Consider the following 19,326-nt stretch of genomic DNA (forward strand, 5'->3'; position numbering starts at 1 on the left):
GCCAAGATTGCAGTCGAATTAGAACGAACTTTTATTAGATTACTTTTCGAGGTTCCACTATACAGAGGATACATCAGCTAAAACAAAAAGAAACGAAATGAACTATATATTCCTCTGGCAACGCTGCCTGAACTACAGTCTGTAGGTCTGTCCGTAATAATGTCCTTTGGTTTGAAATATACACTTTTGAATCCTGCTAGGATGTGAGGAACGAATCTTCAGACAGAAGGACTTTTCATCCGAAGATATGTTGGCTGCCCTCACAAGGTGGCAGTAGTGTTTAATTTAAAGTTTTTCTCTCACGTTTTTTTTTTTTCGGTCTAATTATTTTTGTTACGTAAATGTATACTATATAAGATTATTTAATTATCACACAACCTAAATAATGATCTTAAGACAAAGACATCATGCGGTCAACAATGCCACCTTAAAAGACGTCTGCTGACTTGTTCTTTAATCGTGCTTGTGTGTTCTGCTAATATAGATTTTCTTAGAAGAATTTTCATTATTAAGAAGGTGCAGCTGACAGATAATTATGTCAATAACAGTTATCGGGATTACACTTTGTTTCGGGCCGATTATAAGTGTATCAAAATCGTGTATTAAAAAAAAAAAGATAAAATAGTGTAACACATCACGCCTTTGTTGTTATATAAAGATTAATAGGTTGCCTATTGTAAAAAAATCTTTAAAAAGTTTCTTATTTTTATTATTATCCCCCCCCCCCCTTAAACTACATTAGTTTCGTCTGACTGTCGGTGAAAGTAAGGGAAAGAAAGAAGAAAAATCTTTTTCCCTAATCCGCAGTCTGTGTACCCACTATCTCATCGTAAGATATTCCCATTCGCCACTCTCCTTACAAAAAATCTAGGCCTTCCTCTCGTTGCATCTTTATACAATTTCCAGGAATCACTTCTTTTCCATGTCCCATTCTTAGGGTCGTCGTAACTCACTAAGCAACGAAGGCAATGTCCAAGAACGGCAAGGTCGAAGAGCGGCCAAAACCAACACAATTGTATCTCAACCATAAAAACATCGGTTTACTTTTTAATTTGCATATTTTATTGAATTTAGAGGAAGCAAAATAGTGCTTGCCTCAGGACAGCATGTATCCTAACAACGACTCTGCCTTTTCTCTTCCACATTCCTTTGAAAAATATCCCGGGTATCTATCAGGTAAGCTACTCTCAAAGATTATGTCTCAACATATCATCCATCCTCCTATTACTGACGAAGCTCTGAAAATTGCATTCCCTCAACGTGTCCCCAATAGCTAAAACGGACCACAGACCTTTGTCACACATTTCTGAACACTCACCAGGGTTTCTTCATTTCCCCGAAATTCAGGTGACCCAGTCTGCATGAAGTAACCAGATGTGATTTGTCGAAGACAATATTCAAAAAAATAACCACTTTCTTGTCGTTCCAGTGTTCTCAGTTTTCTGCACTCCTGGGTGCTGTTCTTCACTTCCTTCGCAAATATCTGGCGATCTCAAAAGTAATGTTTTTTGCAATAAGTTTTGAAAGGATATAAAAGATACACTTTCTAATTTAATTAAGTATATATTCTCCGTTTGAATCAATAACTCCCTTCCACGTTGTGAAAGCTTCATAATTCCATTTTTGTAGAATTCAGGAGGTTTGGAGACAAAGAGACAAAGTTGCACAGGCACAATTTCGATGCCTCTAATGTATCGTATTGTTTTTCATTAATGAAATATTGCAAACTTCGAAATAAGTGGTAATCAGGATGTGAAAACTTTTCCCAGCCGAGTTCCTCAATCATGGTAGAAGTGATTCTTGCATTATGAGTGCGTGCATCATCTTGGTGAAAAACAACTCCCTTTCGATTGACCAGAGAACACCTATTTTCTTTCAATTTTTCTTTCAGTCGATCGAGTCGTTCACAGTATACTTCAGCTGTTTGGTTTTGTGGCATGAGTTCAAAGTGTATAATACCATCCATATCCCACCAAACGCTTGACAAAACCTTCTAAGGGTGAAGTTTTTGCTTTGGCTAAACTTCAGCCAAAAAGACCTTCAACTTCCTTCGGAGGTTATCATTCTTGTAAAGTATCCACTTTTCATCACCGGTGAATTGTTCTAAGACAGTTATTTAAACCTTTTGAGATGCGGAATTCAACATATTTTTTTTCTTTTTTCGTGGAACCGCAAAGGAAATTTTCATAAAAAATATTGGAAAGAATCACGACAATGAACAGCATCTGCAAAATATTTTAATCAAGAAAGCATATGGTGCATAACATTAAAAGTAATACAGTAATATGACCTTCCAAAAATAAGTCGGTTTAATAAAATTTGGTATTTTCCCATTCACGGAAGTTTTTTCTCTAGAAACTACATATAATATAAATGTCTGTATGCATGAGAACACCACAGGTTTTTGTCGAACCCTAGGGTTCTGCAGAACACATTCTAAAAATACTGTTCTCAAGATCCACCACATTAGCATGATTCTCAATTCTCCTTCATCCTTACAGACATTTCAGTAGCTCACTGCAAACAGTTTCATTAACTTTCACTTAAACAGCAGTGATTCAAGGTCAAAGCCTTACGAAACTCCACTGGTGATCCTGGTCCTCGAGACCGATTTTCCATACGCAATTCTTTTGATTACCCATCAAAAAGCAATCTCCTATCCAACCTGATAACCAATTATCCAGGTTCACATGTAGCGACTTATATAAACTAATTTTCCATGGGCCAAACTGTCCACCACTTTAATCACTGTTATTTTAAAATGCAACTGAGTGCTATTTGTATTTGAACTACGACTCCCCATTTTGTTGTGTGTAATGCTGAAGACCGTGATCCGTTGTGCAAAGACCTACGGGTCATTTTTTATGTGTCTTACGAAAAGTGACTTAACCCACCGTTTTCTCGAGAAACAAATCGGCGCAGTGAACTCACTTCGTGCTTCTCTCCCCTCCACACGCGCTACCAGTATTTGGCGTGAACCGCGACAGGCCCTGTCATAACCTGAATAGTTCCCTTTCGGCCCATTAATCTGTGGCTTGTCGTAATGGTAGGTTCGGCAAGTGGCTCGTGCCGCCGGCGAAATCCCTGACATCTCTTGACCCCTTCCGTTTGCCGTCGGCAGCAGGCTCCGTCACAACAGTGAGGTTGACCCAGTTGCCGTTCCCTGCAGGTGTCGCTGTCGTGGTTTCACGTAAATGCGTGGGCACGAAGTGGCTGCAGGGTACAGGCCGCGTGCCGGTCCGCCCACGTGCGGCGATGTTCCTGCTCTATTAGTGGAATGTGCGGACTGCGAGGTTTGGCCGAGCACGTCACACGAGGGGGGAATCGCACAAGCTACGCGAATCCTCGAAGTGGTCAGTTCCGTGTGTGCCGAGAAGAGAAATGCACGTCTTATTGGAAACCCGTCTCCCACCGACGACACCCTGAATGTGGGAATTCGCATTCTTCCAGAAGACGGGGAATGGATGGAAGGGCTTCTTGGCCACAGAATAGAAAACTAAAGCATGATAGGGATCAGACATTAATCAGGTATGTTTTGTAACATCCCCATGCGCACATGTCAAGGGACACATGCACCAAGTCAGCTGCTGGAGGTGTCTAATAATAATAATAATAATAATACCTGCCAGCCACGCGAACACCTAGCAACAGTGTAAAAGGTGTACGGTCTTCCCATAAATTCATAATCAGTGGTTTCGCATTGTTTACAGTTCTTTGAAAAGAGTTTATAAGTTTAAATTTATAACATTAAGTTCGCTTTCAATTTTTTTCGCTGTTCCCAAAATATGTGAAATGGCCAGAGAATACAAAAGATCCAAGGGTGTGTGTGTGTGTGCTGAAATCATTTTGGATTTTTATTTCATCAAAATCACTATATAACATATATTGATTAGATTAAGGCATTCGAAGACGATCATTAGGATTAAGGTTACCCTCTTCTACATTAATTTTCAATAAGAAATAATAATTATTAATAATTAATTAATAATTATTAACAATTAATGAATAACAATGAGTGCAAAATGTTAATCTTTTTTTAAAATATTTCACTGAAATCATGACTGACGATACAACACTAACTTTAAATTTTCACAGCGCAACTACATTCAAATACGTATTATTATTTGTAGATACTTACTTGTTGGTCGTTAGTATCAAGAGATAACAGCGATAAACCACTGATACCAAATATGTCATATACATTTGTGAAACTCTCCTTTAAAAGTGGGTAAATACGTATAAAATTAGTTAGCGAACGTTATTAATATTATTCATAGATGTCGCTCATAAAAAAATATTTAGCCAAAACGTTTGAGAAAAAAAAAGTAAAAAATATAACTCGAATTTACTTCTTGTCTTTCGTTTAACAGCGCCATCTACAATGATTTTTTTTTTGTCATTATGGTTTTTAGATTTCCAGGCTTTCTACAAATAATCGCACTCATTCATCCAAATATTAATCTCCCATTTATTATAATTCCATTTGTCATTTATCATTTCTAGACTCTCACACCGCTATCAGCGTTAACACGATTGTTTCGCTGATATTTTTCACTCTCCGATTTATTATTTTTATCACATTTTCAACACTCACCGCAAGAGGTCATCATTACAGTTTCTTGTGTCAATAACTATATGTAAGTATGTTAAAATACGCTATCTGCAAAATTTCATTCTTCAGTGAAATGGTGATGTTCTAATTTGCATTGCAAATCAGCCATTGGTTTCAGACTTTCCACACTAAAAAGTCTTTGCAATGTTGGGGAAAATGTTGGCATTATATTTATTATTTTATCTTTGGAAGTTTCTGAAGTATCCTGCGAATAGCACTTGCCTTGCGATCAGATTTCATTCATGTGTTTCGATGTTTATATAAACTATGAAAGCAAGACAGCCTGTTTGTTGTGTAAGTATAAACACTTGTATTATCTTAACAGAAAGGTTTAGGGAGGCCAATTCGCTTTTACTTTTTTGTTATTCTTATTGCAATTTACATAGATTATGCTAATTCGAAATTCATGTATATAAAATCTGAGTTAATGTTTTATCAGCTGAATGTGGCCATAGAAACATCTGGATAATTCAAGGGCACGTGAATAAAACAATCTGATATGACTTACACTTTCTGTTCTCGGTCAAATTCATTTTATGTCCGAGAGAGAGAGAGAGAGAGTAGGATCTGCAAAACATGTATGTATGGGTGTGTATATATATATATGTGTGTTAGCCTAGTGGCTTTGCGCTTCGCAACCATATCACGACGTGAGGAGCTAAAGGATCTTCCTCAGCCATGGCCAAGTTAGCCGTTCTTGGGCGTGGACAGCAGGGTTTTTTCCGCCAGTTTATCTGGGGGTTTTCAGCCCGCAAGCAGGCAAATCGGTCCCGTGAACACACAGGCTTTTTTAAAAATACACACGTGTGTGTGTGTGTATATATATATATATATATATATATATATATATATATATATATATATATATATATATATATATATATATATATATATATATACACACACACACACACACACACACACACACACACACACAAAGGAATCTATAAAGAAAGTCTACAGAACTATCCCCCGAAAGAATTATATGAGGAAGCTGTGCATCTCTGTGTGTGTGTGAGAGAGAGAAAGAAAACAGAAGATTCGTTTCATATGAATTTGGAGATGGTTTACCCGCTTATGAATATATTCAAAACATGTTGGTCATACACCAAAAAAAAAAAAAAAAAAAAAAAAAGAATTTTTATCTTAGTATGTTTGTACATTACATATCTATCCAAATAGTATAATCACTTGTAATCTCTGTAACCACGTGACCCTAACACCACCAGTAAAAAGTTTTTTTGTGTTTTTTTTACAGATAAGCTCCAAAGTGGAGACAACAGAACCCGACGCACACAGCACAAGCCACGGAGCACTTCCTATCCGACGCTAGTACAGAGAGCCGCTTTACTCTCGATGTAGCATCATGTTCGGCACTGGCGGACCAGTGGTGTCCTCTCCTAGCGACTACCTGCCTCCCTGTGGTCTGTTCGATGTGTCGCGAGAGAAAGAAGGAGGACAGCGTTCGGCCCCTCATACCCCAGAGATTATATCGAGTCTCATTAACATGGTTCCTCCTCTGTCCAACTACTCCGACCTTTCTAGTGGATCCTACGGCGACTTGGCGTCTGATGAGGCCCACATGACGTCTTCGCCGCAACCGTCCAGTGCTGGTTCACCGGGAACTCCTGTCATTGGACCTTCTTCGCCACCGGTGTTCATCACTTCCACTGTGAAAGCCACCAGAACTCATCTCATCAAAGAAGGACTCAAACTGACCATCCAGACCAGGAGAATGGTGCATGGACTCGACCAAATTCGCGCCGAGATAAGACATCCAAAAAATGAAGCGGTAAGTCAGAATGTTTTCCCGCCAGTTTACTATTTGTTGACAATTCATGGCTAATTTCGTCATATTAAACACTGCTACTACCAATTGCTGTCATGACACTGAGGGGGTAAAATAATGGGTTTATTTTTTACTTGGTATAAAAAAGCCAATAATTTGTTTATAGTCGAACAAGGGTCAGAAAATCTTAAATAATGTACGGGTAATAAATAAAATACGCAATCAAAAATATACAAAAAAAAGGGTTAGCTTTCTCTAAACATTACTGACAGTTCAGTGTTTGTGTAGTTTCCAATATGCCATAGAAAGGGCCCCTGTACAGCTATATAATTGCTTTTAACATTCATTAGCACACTTATTGTCAGTTCCACCAAGATTATTGCTACGCACGATCATTCTGCGTAAACTAAAGGTGATGCGACTGTCAGTTCTACTTATCAAGACTTGATTGGTACTAAATAAACTAACCAAAAAAAAAAAAAAAAGAATATTTTCTCTTACCCCCAACGATATAGTTAAGGATAGATAGAGGACCTCCAGAAACGCAGCGATAAAGTAAATGATTGGTCTCAGACTGTAGACCAAAACTGTCTGTCACCTAAACACATTCATATTCATAGACGTCCATGTCAGCAGGGGAACGTGAACTCATGGCATGGCCTGTTGATTGGAAAATATATTACCATCCACTTAGCCATACCAATCCTTGCTATTGCTTTCAGTATGAGGATTTTAACTTTTCGTGCTATTGTAATATAGATAGAGCGAAAATATGTCTTCTGTACACACACACACACAAAAAAGAAAAAGCTTGCTAAGCTAAATAGCAAGTTAGGGCCTCAGCTAAGCAGACTTCCTCATTCGAAATATAAATTAATTAGATAATGAACCCTAAGTAAACAAAAATTTAAATCTCTTTTCTTTTTATTAATTTAATTAATTTATGAATTTGTTTATTTTGAAGTTTGAGGGGTTTTTTTTATTTTTTTAAAGGAATTCGTGTTTTTTAATTCCATCCTTTGATGTGAATTTGTCAAGTACGCCACAGCGTTTTCCCCTTTATTAAGGTGACCTTGATGTCCATTGACAAACTCTTTGATAACAGAATATCCACTTTAACGAGAGACTTGCGAATAATCGCTTGATGGAAGTTGGCCGAGACAGATATTCAAGTGCAAATACAACGCAGTGAGTTGATTCTGAATGTCAAAACTCAACAAAGTGTGGCGAAATCGAGGATGCGATAAAAAAAAAAAAAAAAAGGCGAGATTATGACCTCGCTGATAGGAGATGCGATTAGATACATTGGCAGGCAGGATTGATATCGCGATAATCAGTGATGCAACAAACTCAAAAGTGAAAAATTCCCTTGGGAAAGAAAGCGTTTATCTAACGATAATCAGAAGGTACAATAAACAGCACTCTCTCTTCCTTTCTCTCTCTGAAGTCGCAATAAATTTTAATATGTTAAACCACTAGAATGCCCACAGAGCTTTGGAAAAATTGGATTTTTTCTCCCCTTCGCTTCAGCTGGACAGATTTGATTGTTCGAATCAATACTAAAATTGCTTGAATAGTTTCACTTTTGCTTTAAATACAAGTTTTAAAAGTAGCAAAATCGGACAAAGGCTTTTGGAACAGAATAAAATTGTCTGTATTTTATACACGACAAAACCAATTCTATGTTCAATTGTTGTGAAAATGTTTATAGGCTTGTCTAAGTTAGATTTTTTCATGTTGTTTCTATTTTTTATTTATTTTGCATTTCAAATATTTGTTTCGTATATTCTGCGTGTCGTTTAAATATAATTTAAAATGAATCGCCTATGTAATATATTTATTAGAATAAATAAATATCTCTTTCGAGATATTTATTTATTCTAATACGTAAAATATTTTCAAAAATTCTGAGTAATAGCCGTCAATTTGTTTGATGATGTCATTATAACAATGTGCAATGAATGGTTCGAATTTACATACAAGACCTCGAATATCTTAGTGATGTCCCAAAGCATTTCCGGTGTGACGTCACCTGCAGGTCGAGTTTCCAGAAATAAACAGCAAACTAACACGACAGTCTGCTGTAATGCAGCTACTTAGCAGACAGCATCAATGAAGGCATACCTTGAAGTATATTTGAGATTTTTTTTTTTTTTTTCATTCTCAGATCATATGACTTCGATAAGCCAATGGGCATGCTGTGAATTTTGCTCTAATTGCATCCACGGCATGAATGAAAGAATAAGAACGTTAGAATCAATGATAACTTATAGGATCACTCCGTGATGTGCCATTGGTTCTCAACACCATCCCTTGTGTTAGATCACGTGACCAGCAGCATCGCGAATTCCCTTTTGGTTTCCTATTTGAATCGATGTTAAACCGATAATCAAATCTCCGTTTACATATACTCACTTGCAGTAACAATACATTCCCTGTGTGCGTGGGTGTGTGTGCCCATCAAATTCAACGGGTCCTCGTTCAAGGACCAGTGTAACCCAAACTCGCAAATGGAACTTCCACTTCTCGCTGTCTTTCTACATGCATTCTAAAATTGACACCCAAAGCGACATTCGAGTGTCACTTTTTGCTTTCTGTTTCATAGAAGCTTCTGCAATCGCTTTTTCAGTGAAATGCTCTTTCAGCTGATTCTATTCAGGTTCCCATTTTTGCTTCCTTTCATTGTGCTGCGGTTAATAGAAGTGGTGGGGTGAGAGTGATACGTTATTTTTAGATGGTAATGGTGTGTTCTTTCCTCTCCTTTTCTTCTCTCTGTTTCTCTGTCATTTTTTTTTTTTTTTGTTTGACGTGTCATTCAGTTCCACATGTTCAGCTTCCTGCTTTGCTGGAATTGATCGTTTCCGATTTTATTTCCGTCCGCAATTGAAGTTAACTGAATTATGTTCATAGCTGGTGATAAGATATATCTAATAGAAGATGTATTAAAACATAACAGGAAGTGAATTTGCTAAAATGTTTATACGTAATATAAACATTGAGGTTTCACTTATGTCAATGTTTTGGTTTGTAGCTCACAGCAGAGGACGAAGAAAGGCGTCGTAGGAGACGAGAAAGAAACAAAGTGGCCGCAACAAAGTGTAGGAACAAGAAAAAGGAACGCACACAAAGGCTTGCAGTGGTAAGTGACTTGATTCCTACTCTGATTCTTGCAAATTTTCGCTTCTAATTGTTCGCATTGATTCCTGTAATGGCTTAAATGTTTCGTATGTTCTTTTATACAGAAAAGCAAAAGATTAAAAAAAAAAAATTCTTTAGAACCTCAAAGAAACAAGAATCCTGACTTGGAGATTCTTTGTGTGCATGTGAATTTTACTACTAAACTTCGAAAGATGTTTAATAGTACTTAACTCGTCTTCTTAACGAGGCATGCATTTTATCTTAATCTTCATTGCATGTTGTCCATATCAACTTTAGTGCTTTGTTGACAGGCCTAAGAATATCTTAGTGTTATTTGATATTTCTATACTTTGGAGCAAAGATGTACTCTTTGTTATGAAAAAATATTGGAATACTCCGGCATAAGTACGCATAGGAGCCTTCGTAGCTCAGTCGGTATAGACGAAGCCCTTTGGTCGGAAAGACCTGGGCTACTAGTATGGTAGCATATATAGCTATCCCTACCAACCGTATGGCTGAGGGAATAGAAGTAGGCACGATGCAGCTAATGTAATTGGTCTCATCGCCATTGTCAAATATCTGATATGCACCCTTAAGGTGGGGGGGGGGAACACAATATTACCATAGTCTGATCATTTTCCTCCCAATCGTATGTCAAGATGCAAAAAAGCCAACTACATTATTTGCAGACCGTAATGAGGTTTTAACTTTAACCAACATTCCATTATAGTGTATGTTTTCATCGTAAGGGAGAACCCAGATTTGGCAACAGTCGGGCGAACTCTACAAAGACTTCACTATCTCAATCCCAAAGCACGAAGTGAAAAAGCATTATGGGGTGTTCCTCTAGTTTTATCCATAAAACTAGAGGAACATGGAAGGTCTACGTTTGGGATAATTATATACAGTACTTATGGACCTCTGAGCCTCTACACCAGCAAGCCAATTCATCAGTGTTGTTTGCCCTGAGGAGATTCGTGTCTCGAATGGCTTAGCCCAGCCCAGATCTCCGTTTGCATACGTGTGGGGTGAAATGTAACGACGTGTAAGGAATTGTCCCTGTAAGCTAAAATCACTCGCGGAATTCAGGGTAGGCCTGAAGAATATACGGTAATTAACCACTACACTTGTCAGAAGCAGGTGAAAATTTTAACAAGTAGATCAAGTGCTGTGATACTGGACAAAGACTGACTTACACCTCATTAACACGATATATTTGATATTTGTTTGTATTTCTCTCTTCTAGTGGGGTTCATTACCTTTGGCAACGTAGTGTATATCTATTAACAAAGTTTTCGTTTTCTATTAAACCGTATCTCTCTAGGGGTTGTTCTCGTTAGTAAATTCCCATAAATATCTTGAGAGAGAGAGAGAGAGAGAAACTGAGTTGGACTTGGTGGAAGGACTTCTTAGTAATGAAGAATGGATTCTGCTTTAAATAACAATGTTCTGTTTAAACCAACTTTATAGACAAGCGAAATTACAAGAAAAAAAAGTACTATATGCCAATAACATCGGTGTGTGTGTGTGTGTGCGCGCACTATATATTGGCAAAACTTACATTCTTGCTTAAACTCTTGTTTTCGAAGCAAACCAAGCAATCTTAGATAAAAGAAATTGCACAGATAGTAAAATTTGTATGATTTTCAATTATGCACTTAAAAGCATGCAAAATGGCAATTCCTTGACTATTTATTATGACAAGCTGATGGTTCATTTTATCAATATCTATTAAATATTCTGTATATTTATATATTTCTATATATATTTAAATCAGCTGTCTGTGTAGCTCTGCAGAAATGGCGAGAATTTTTTCTAGATCTTTCTTCGGCTGGTTCCCGAATTAGTCGATCTAAGCACAGGAAAGTACCATTTTTTTTTTTCCCTCCCGGAATACTTTATTTTAAATCCACTGATCAATAATTTATTCAACACCACAATTGAATAAATTCTTCTGATTGGAATCAACATAATCAGCACACCTACATATATACTTAATGTGGAGCATAGAATCTGCCCTATAGAATAGTGGAACCGATTTTATTGGAAATGCTCCTGCGTGAATGCAATTCTTATATAACACAAAAATTATCAAAATGTTTTAGCAAATTGAAATCACATTGAAATCACTTGTATTTGCTTGTACAAAATCCCGTAACAAGCACGAGTTGCAATTTACCTTGTAGAATGCAGAATTGATCTCTATAAATGCCAAAAGACAAAAGTCCTAAATTATTAATTATTATTTATAGAAGTGGTGACGAAGGTTTGCATTTAACTTATTTTATTTACATCTAAGTAAAATTTAAAATAGTTTGAAAAATTAAACATTCTTTTTTTAATATAAATGACAAAGAATTTGTCATTTGTATTATATTTCAAAGTGTAATGTATTTATATCTCAAAAAATACAGTACGGTAAATGCGCGAATTAATTTTATTATAATTATTCACATATATTTTAATGTTATACTCTACGAGGGCGCTGTGATCGCATGTGCATTGCAGAAACTTTTACCAGTGAGAACAAATATTACGTTTCTATATTAAATATTCCTACGAGATATTTCAGTTTGTATCGCTCAAAATGAAGTGTATTTCTTTTTCGCAAGAAAAACGATTTTACAAAGAAATTGTTACAAAAAAAAAAAAAAAAGACGCAAATATCGAGACTATAATATTTTCTTTCATTTGCTGGGGGAAAAAATAAAAAATAAAAAAATATATATCTATATTGTAGTTTTCTCCCCTAGATTTAGTCGGTAAATTTACATAGAATATAGATTAGCATTTTAAATAATGCTTAAGAATTTTGCGACCTCCATTTAAATTCTTTTGAATTTTATAATTTTTCAAACTATTTAATTTAAATAGTTTGAAAAATTAAACATTCTTTTTTTAATATAAATGACAAAGAATTTGTCATTTGTATTATATTTCAAAGTGTAATGTATTTATATCTCAAAAAATACAGTACGGTAAATGCGCGAATTAATTTTATTATAATTATTCACATATATTTTAATGTTATACTCTAAGAGGGCGCTGTGATCGCATGTGCATTGCAGAAACTTTTACCAGTGAGAACAAATATTACGTTTCTATATTAAATATTCCTACGAGATATTTCAGTTTGTATCGCTCAAAATGAAGTGTATTTCTTTTTCGCAAGAAAAACGATTTTACAAAGAAATTGTTACAAAAAAAAAAAAAAAAAAGACGCAAATATCGAGACTATAATATTTTCTTTCATTTGCTGGGGGAAAAAATAAAAAATAAAAAAATATATATCTATATTGTAGTTTTCTCCCCTAGATTTAGTCGGTAAATTTACATAGAATATAGATTAGCATTTTAAATAATGCTTAAGAATTTTGCGACCTCCATTTAAATTCTTTTGAATTTTATAATTTTTCAAACTATTTAATTTAAATAGTTTGAAAAATTAAACATTCTTTTTTTAATATAAATGACAAAGAATTTGTCATTTGTATTATATTTCAAAGTGTAATGTATTTATATCTCAAAAAATACAGTACGGTAAATGCGCGAATTAATTTTATTATAATTATTCACATATATTTTAATGTTATACTCTAAGAGGGCGCTGTGATCGCATGTGCATTGCAGAAACTTTTACCAGTGAGAACAAATATTACGTTTCTATATTAAATATTCCTACGAGATATTTCAGTTTGTATCGCTCAAAATGAAGTGTATTTCTTTTTCGCAAGAAAAACGATTTTACAAAGAAATTGTTACAAAAAAAAAAAAAAAGACGCAAATATCGAGACTATAATATTTTCTTTCATTTGCTGGGGGGAAAAATAAAAAATAAAAAAATATATATCTATATTGTAGTTTTCTCCCCTAGATTTAGTCGGTAAATTTACATAGAATATAGATTAGCATTTTAAATAATGCTTAAGAATTTTGCGACCTCCATTTAAATTCTGATCCTTAATTCCATTCCTTGAGGCTTAGTCTCAGTGTGATAATGTAAATATCGTATTCCGTATAAGTTTTTTTTTTTTTTCAGAGTAATTCTTTATTCTAATTTTTTTTTTTTTTTTTTTTTTTGAAGGAATCGGATAGCCTGGAGGCAGATAACCACGCTCTTCGACAAGAAATCCATCAGCTGGAAGATGAAAAACGCACTCTTCTAGAATTGTTACGACACCACTTGCCCAGGTGCGGTCTTCCAGCTCCTCACAATTCTTGTGCGCATGCGCAAGGAAGTCATCCCTGTCCGGAAGTGCTTGTGTAGTGAAGGAAGAAGATCTGCTTGACGAGATCTGACATGTGGAGGGCAATATCTCCAAGTTCTTTTCTCAGGAGATCAGATCTGGATGTGTATATACATATACAGATATATATATATATATAGAAAAAGAAGATTTTTCTTTACGTGTGTGTGTGCGTGCGTGCGTGTGTGAGCCACTAGAACCATTCATTCCTGTTTGTGCACGTCTTAACTAGTCTGTGTGTCATCTAAATTTCTCTTTGCTGACCTGCCGAATCTAGCTGGACTTAGTCACGTGGCTGCACCCGAAATAACCCCAAACAAGTGCTGTTTAGCACGTTGCTAGGGCAACGAGCGCCAACAGAAAGAAGATGCATGACTCAGGGCAGTTCGTATTGCACGAGCTATTTTGGTGGACGGTTGCGTATTGTTGTGAAATGCTCTGTGATACCAGAAAGAATCAGTATTAACCCACATAAAGAGGTGCTTATTACAGTATTACTTTTGATCTGTCTCTTTTTTCAATTAGAACGAAGCTCGTGTTGAAGAGTACAGTTGAAGGCCCTCCAATCACACGTGCCACGAACATAATTTCTCTCTTTGTCTGGAAGCCACTTTATCTCATCAATACTTCAATTGTCTCATCAATAAACATTTGGATGAAAGCGAGAGAAATGAATAAAAAGAAAGAGAAGTTAATATTTGTACAATGTGAAGTTAACGCCATTTTGTTTTTGTTTATACGTGTGTGTATGTACATGTGTGTGTGTATAATTTGTCAGGCTGTATCGCAGAAAGCCAAACGTTACCCCTTTTCCTTCCAGAACTCAGACGATTCCTGTGTGCTCAGATAAATCTACACAATTGTATAGAATTTCTTTATTTTTGAATAAATTTTATAATTATATATAATTACGTGTCCGTTGGTATTCATCATTTCAAACAATAGTATGTAGTTTTGAATCATCACAAGTAAAGTACCGTGATTTAGATTAATTTTGTTACAAATGACCGTACGAGTGTCCTTGGGTGACTTATCTGTGCCAAGCATTGGAGTCTTATAGCTGTTAAAACACCCTTCACCCGGATATGAGCCCACTTGTGGAATTTCCCTCATTTTGTTTTTCAGACGAGTTCATCTTCGTGAGCTTTCATGTAATTTCTGAAGTAAGCAACGATCTCATGCTATGATACACCCACGAACATCTTCTTGCATCTACACAACAAACAAACTTCATCGATATCACACAAAGGCATTTTGAAGTCAACAGTAGCTTGTTAAGGTTGAGTAACTATTTTGATCTCTCTTAGGAGAAAAAAAGTAACTGTATCCCTGGGGTGGTCATCTCTTTCAGTCTCTTTTAATTTCGTTTTCACTTAAAAAAAAATGATACTTTAATTGGCTATTCAAATTTCATGCAACAATAATTATCAAAACTTTGTTTTGGACGCGAATGGGGTCAGAAAGCGGCACGAAAAAGGTCAGAGTTTTTATTTCACCCATTAGAACACAATGAGAGGAGTTCCAATAGGCTTGAGAAGTCGGCAGGTCGAGGTTATACAACTAAAGAACATGGATATTACTGTGAACGGTGTTTGGCAAATAAGGGTGAGTTGGCGCTGAAAAGGAGAGAATAAAGAAAGAATAAAGCAGACAGAAAGAATCAAGATGAACCTTCGGTATATGTAAAATAAATGAGATAACTAAGAGGAAAAAAGACACACACAATACCAATTTCTAAACTAAACGTCCCATATATAAACAACAATAAATACTAGAAACTGAACACGTCAATCTAGGTCACAATAAGATAATAAAAGGAGAGAAAGAAAACGAAAAACTGCTAATATATTTCATTTGAGTATACGATTAAATACATGTTGAAAATATAAAGAACGGAAACATCATGGAGATACTTAAAAATTACCGTTTCAATTTGAATCCGTTAGAAAATGGACTTTACGTCTCATAAAGTTCGAATGTCATCAAAGACTCGAAAAACACTTTCCAGGCCTTTTCTACCAAAGCTGGGTTGTCCTGTCTCAAGCGAAGGCTGTGAGTTTTTCCCAGATGTATTATTTTTCGTATCAGTTTCATCTTCGTGCGATAAACAGCGTTATTTGGAAGTAAAAAAAAAAGAAGTTTGATATTTAAAAATATTACATAATATAGAATGGTGTTTTGCTACTAAGTATCGTGTTGCATCGTGATTTCGTTGCATCGAAACTCAACATCGAGTGTTGAGTTTCGCCATTATAGATTGCACAGGTTTTATGTAAATAAATATAAACAATAATTTATTGTCTTGTTTTTGTGTTCTGGGAATGAAGTGAGTGATCTGAAAGAGTCAAATATACATGAATTTTATTTGAAACTTCATAGAATTGCTTTATAGGCTTTTGAAATACTGCCATTGCTTAATTATTCCTTCATCACTTCATCCAAAGAGAACTATATCGTTCCGGACATCAAGAACATGTGACTGTGATGGAGTAGGGCATCAGGAATTCATTTGCAGTTCCAAACTCTCAACAATATTATTTTAAGTGCCTTCAAGCGATAAGGAAAGATGGTTGGGAAAGTAGCTGCTGTAGAAATAGCAAAAATGGTTGCTTTACCTTGACAATGCCTAGATTAAATACGCAACTTTTTTTTTTTTTTTCGAATCCCGCATTCTTTTTACTCATAAGATTTGCGCTTCCTTAAGAGGGGTGCATCATTTGTTTATAAGATAGGAAAAACATTCGTTGAATCTTGTCTAGGATGCAAGAAACCATTACAGAGGCTTTTCAACTGAAACGGAGTTAGTCAGTTTTGTTGGCCGAGTGGTTAGCATATCTGCTCTGCAATCAACCAACAGGTTGTGGGTTCGGGCACTATGTTTGTGAATGTGTTTAGGTAGTAGATGAATTCTATCGCTTGGCTTATTGAAGGTCTGAAGTGGCTCGAATAAAGTTCCATGTCTGAACCATAGAAGAGAGCTTCCGGAATATCTAATCTTTAGAACACGCGCAGAGATAATACCAATGCATTTATAAATATGCACTTTATATAAATTAGTTCATAAATTATTTTAATTAATTTAATGAAAAGAAATAAGTTCTCCCTACTTGCCTTAGTATTTCCCATAATGCAAAGCGCATCTCCTTGCGGACATGTATGATGCTATGCATTAAGGGAAGGGTCACTATCTAGACCGGTTTCGACCTTTATTGAGGTCTCATCAGTGGGAGCCAGATCCTGAGATGCCAAGGTAGAAATAATGCAGAGCTTATAAATTTTGCCTATACAAGTTGCCACAAGGTGCTTTGACCTTATTAAATAAAATTCTCAGGATGACAGAAAGATTTAGAAAGTTTTTTACCTTGGGTATATTATACGTTAAAGATACCAAGCAATTATATAAACTTGGTTTTAATCCTTTTTCCCAAGCAATTATATAAACTTGGTTTTAATCTTTTTTCCCAAGTAAGCAAACAAGCAGTAAATCAAGTTTTATTTTGCTTACTTGTGAAAAAGGATTAAAACCAAGTTTATATAATTGCTTGGTATCTTTAACGTATAGTATACCCAAGAATAAAAACTTTCTATATATATATATAGTTGTAATACTTGCCTAAGCAGACAAACCGGTGGGTCAAATGAAATTAATACGATCAAAAGAACGTCAGATAATTTATTTATTCCCGCGTCTCAGAAGAGACTTGGTACGATGCTAATCTTATGACATAAATTACAGTAATAAATAAAAAGGCTGTATCCCTCGTTTCATCAATATTTAGGCATTCTTAACAGTACAATAACGTGAAAGATCGTTAGTTTAATTTCTTCTCACGAGATGGCGCTAATGCTGGATGTTTGTTTTAATAAGATTATTGTCTCATCAGAAATGTTCGTTTTGAATACAATCCCTACGATGTTTAACATTTCCCATTGATACAGACAGGGAAAAGTTTCTAAAGAAACATTATTTTTGCCATGACTTTACCATTGCAAAAACATACAAACATACCAGTTATCCTCAATAAGCAGCAATCAATTGCGTCGAGGTTATGCCAGGCAAATAACTTTCGTGATATGGTTGGTGAAGGAGTTAATCGAATTTATTGATGCATTGCATAGCATACTTTTCTGCTCTCGTCAGACCTGCATGGTCAAATATAAAATAAATACACAGACGAGTGAGAAATAATAAAAGAAACTCTTAAAAGCGTTAAGTAACACAGACTGGAGCAAGAAATCACTTTAAATAATTGGAAATAAACATATATTTTTTGTTTTATTAGTTTAAAATATATTTTAATGTTTTATACTACAGAATCGATTAGGAAATTATTTTCATCAAAATCGGCTGATAATTATCCTTTTTTTTTTTTACATATTTTTAAGAATTAAAAAAATCAGTTTTGAAACTGTAAGTATTTAGTAATATTTTGTAATATATAAAACGGCTAATATATGTTAAGGGAGATCAGAATTTATTTTATTTCACCATTTTATAATCGATTACCGTACGTTTCTATAAAACGTCTGAGAACAGATATTTCAATATATATTTCTGGTAACATCTGTGCACTAGCAGATTATCGTGTTTTCGTTTCAAGGACTGAGTAATGCAATATAAATGGCAATATTTGATTTAAAGCTTGAGTAGATTTACGAGAAAAAAAGAAAAAAGCTACAAACAATGAATATGCAGAGTCATTTTTTATAACCACATCCTACTTGACATCCCTATACTTATGGAAGTACATACTGTATTGTGTTTAGATGTTAAAATTGTGACCTTCATGTAGAAGATTTGATACGTAATTTCTAAAGGTATTATTTTAAGATCTAAAAATGATATTTAAATTTATAACATAACAAAAAAAGCCAGTTGATTAATTCGAATAAAATATTTCTTGTTTTAGTAGATATTAACTCAACAATTACATTGAGGCATTTTTCATTTTCTTAATTGAAAGAAAGAATAAATTTGATATCGGACTGTTCTATGGTTATCTGTACATAAGTTTTAATTACTTTATCTTCCGCTAGGGCTTTTTTTAAGTGGCGCAGCTAAGGGACAGTCAAATGAATAAAATAAATGTGAATAAATACATTAATGAAATACTATTTTTATTTCCCAGTATTAAGACAAAGCGAGTGTACTCCGGTTTAAAAAAAAATAAAATAAAATAAAAAAAATAAAGAAATGAAATAAATATACATAATAAATAACGGAAAAACTCACGTAGAAATATTATTTAATAGTATAATATTTCTACGTGAGTTTTTCCGTTATTTATTATGTATAGTTATGTCTACTCACGGTTTACCTCTTTTAAAACTTAAATGAAATAAATGAAAAACAGATAAATGAATAGATAAAATAAATAAAACCAATAAATTAAATAAAATACACAATTTGTCACATGAACTGCGCAAAACATAATGAGATATTGTTTATATATTTATGTATTTACAACTCATTATAATATTAACAATAATGATTGTGTTTACAAGTAACTAATATATATATTAGTATTAGTTATATGTAT

General features: G+C 34.7%; 1 protein-coding gene across 4 annotated transcripts in view; it reads left to right on the top strand.

The window, feature by feature from the left end:
- The window catches only part of LOC150102147 (cyclic AMP-dependent transcription factor ATF-3-like), a 75,427-nt gene extending 60,795 nt beyond the window's left edge, over positions 1-14,632 (top strand). For 2 of the 4 annotated variants that reach the window (XM_090399441.1, XM_090399440.1), the window contains exons 2-4: positions 5,871-6,404; positions 9,433-9,540; positions 13,624-14,632. In XM_090399441.1, the coding sequence (XP_090255567.1) occupies positions 5,979-6,404; positions 9,433-9,540; positions 13,624-13,806 (717 nt within the window). In that variant the 5' untranslated portion in view covers positions 5,871-5,978 and the 3' untranslated portion in view covers positions 13,807-14,632. Of the gene's footprint in view, positions 1-3,421; positions 3,529-5,870; positions 6,405-9,432; positions 9,541-13,623 lie in introns of those variants that run through there. The other 2 variants (XM_090399439.1, XM_090399444.1) reach the window with 2 other exon arrangements.
- Positions 14,633-19,326: the final 4,694 nt, after the last annotated feature.

This window comes from Typopeltis vanoorti, chromosome 10 (genome assembly GCF_054136105.1).
Source record: "Typopeltis vanoorti isolate ZY-2024b chromosome 10, IOZ_Tvanoo_1.0, whole genome shotgun sequence".
Taxonomy (NCBI): Eukaryota; Metazoa; Arthropoda; class Arachnida; order Uropygi; family Thelyphonidae; genus Typopeltis; species Typopeltis vanoorti.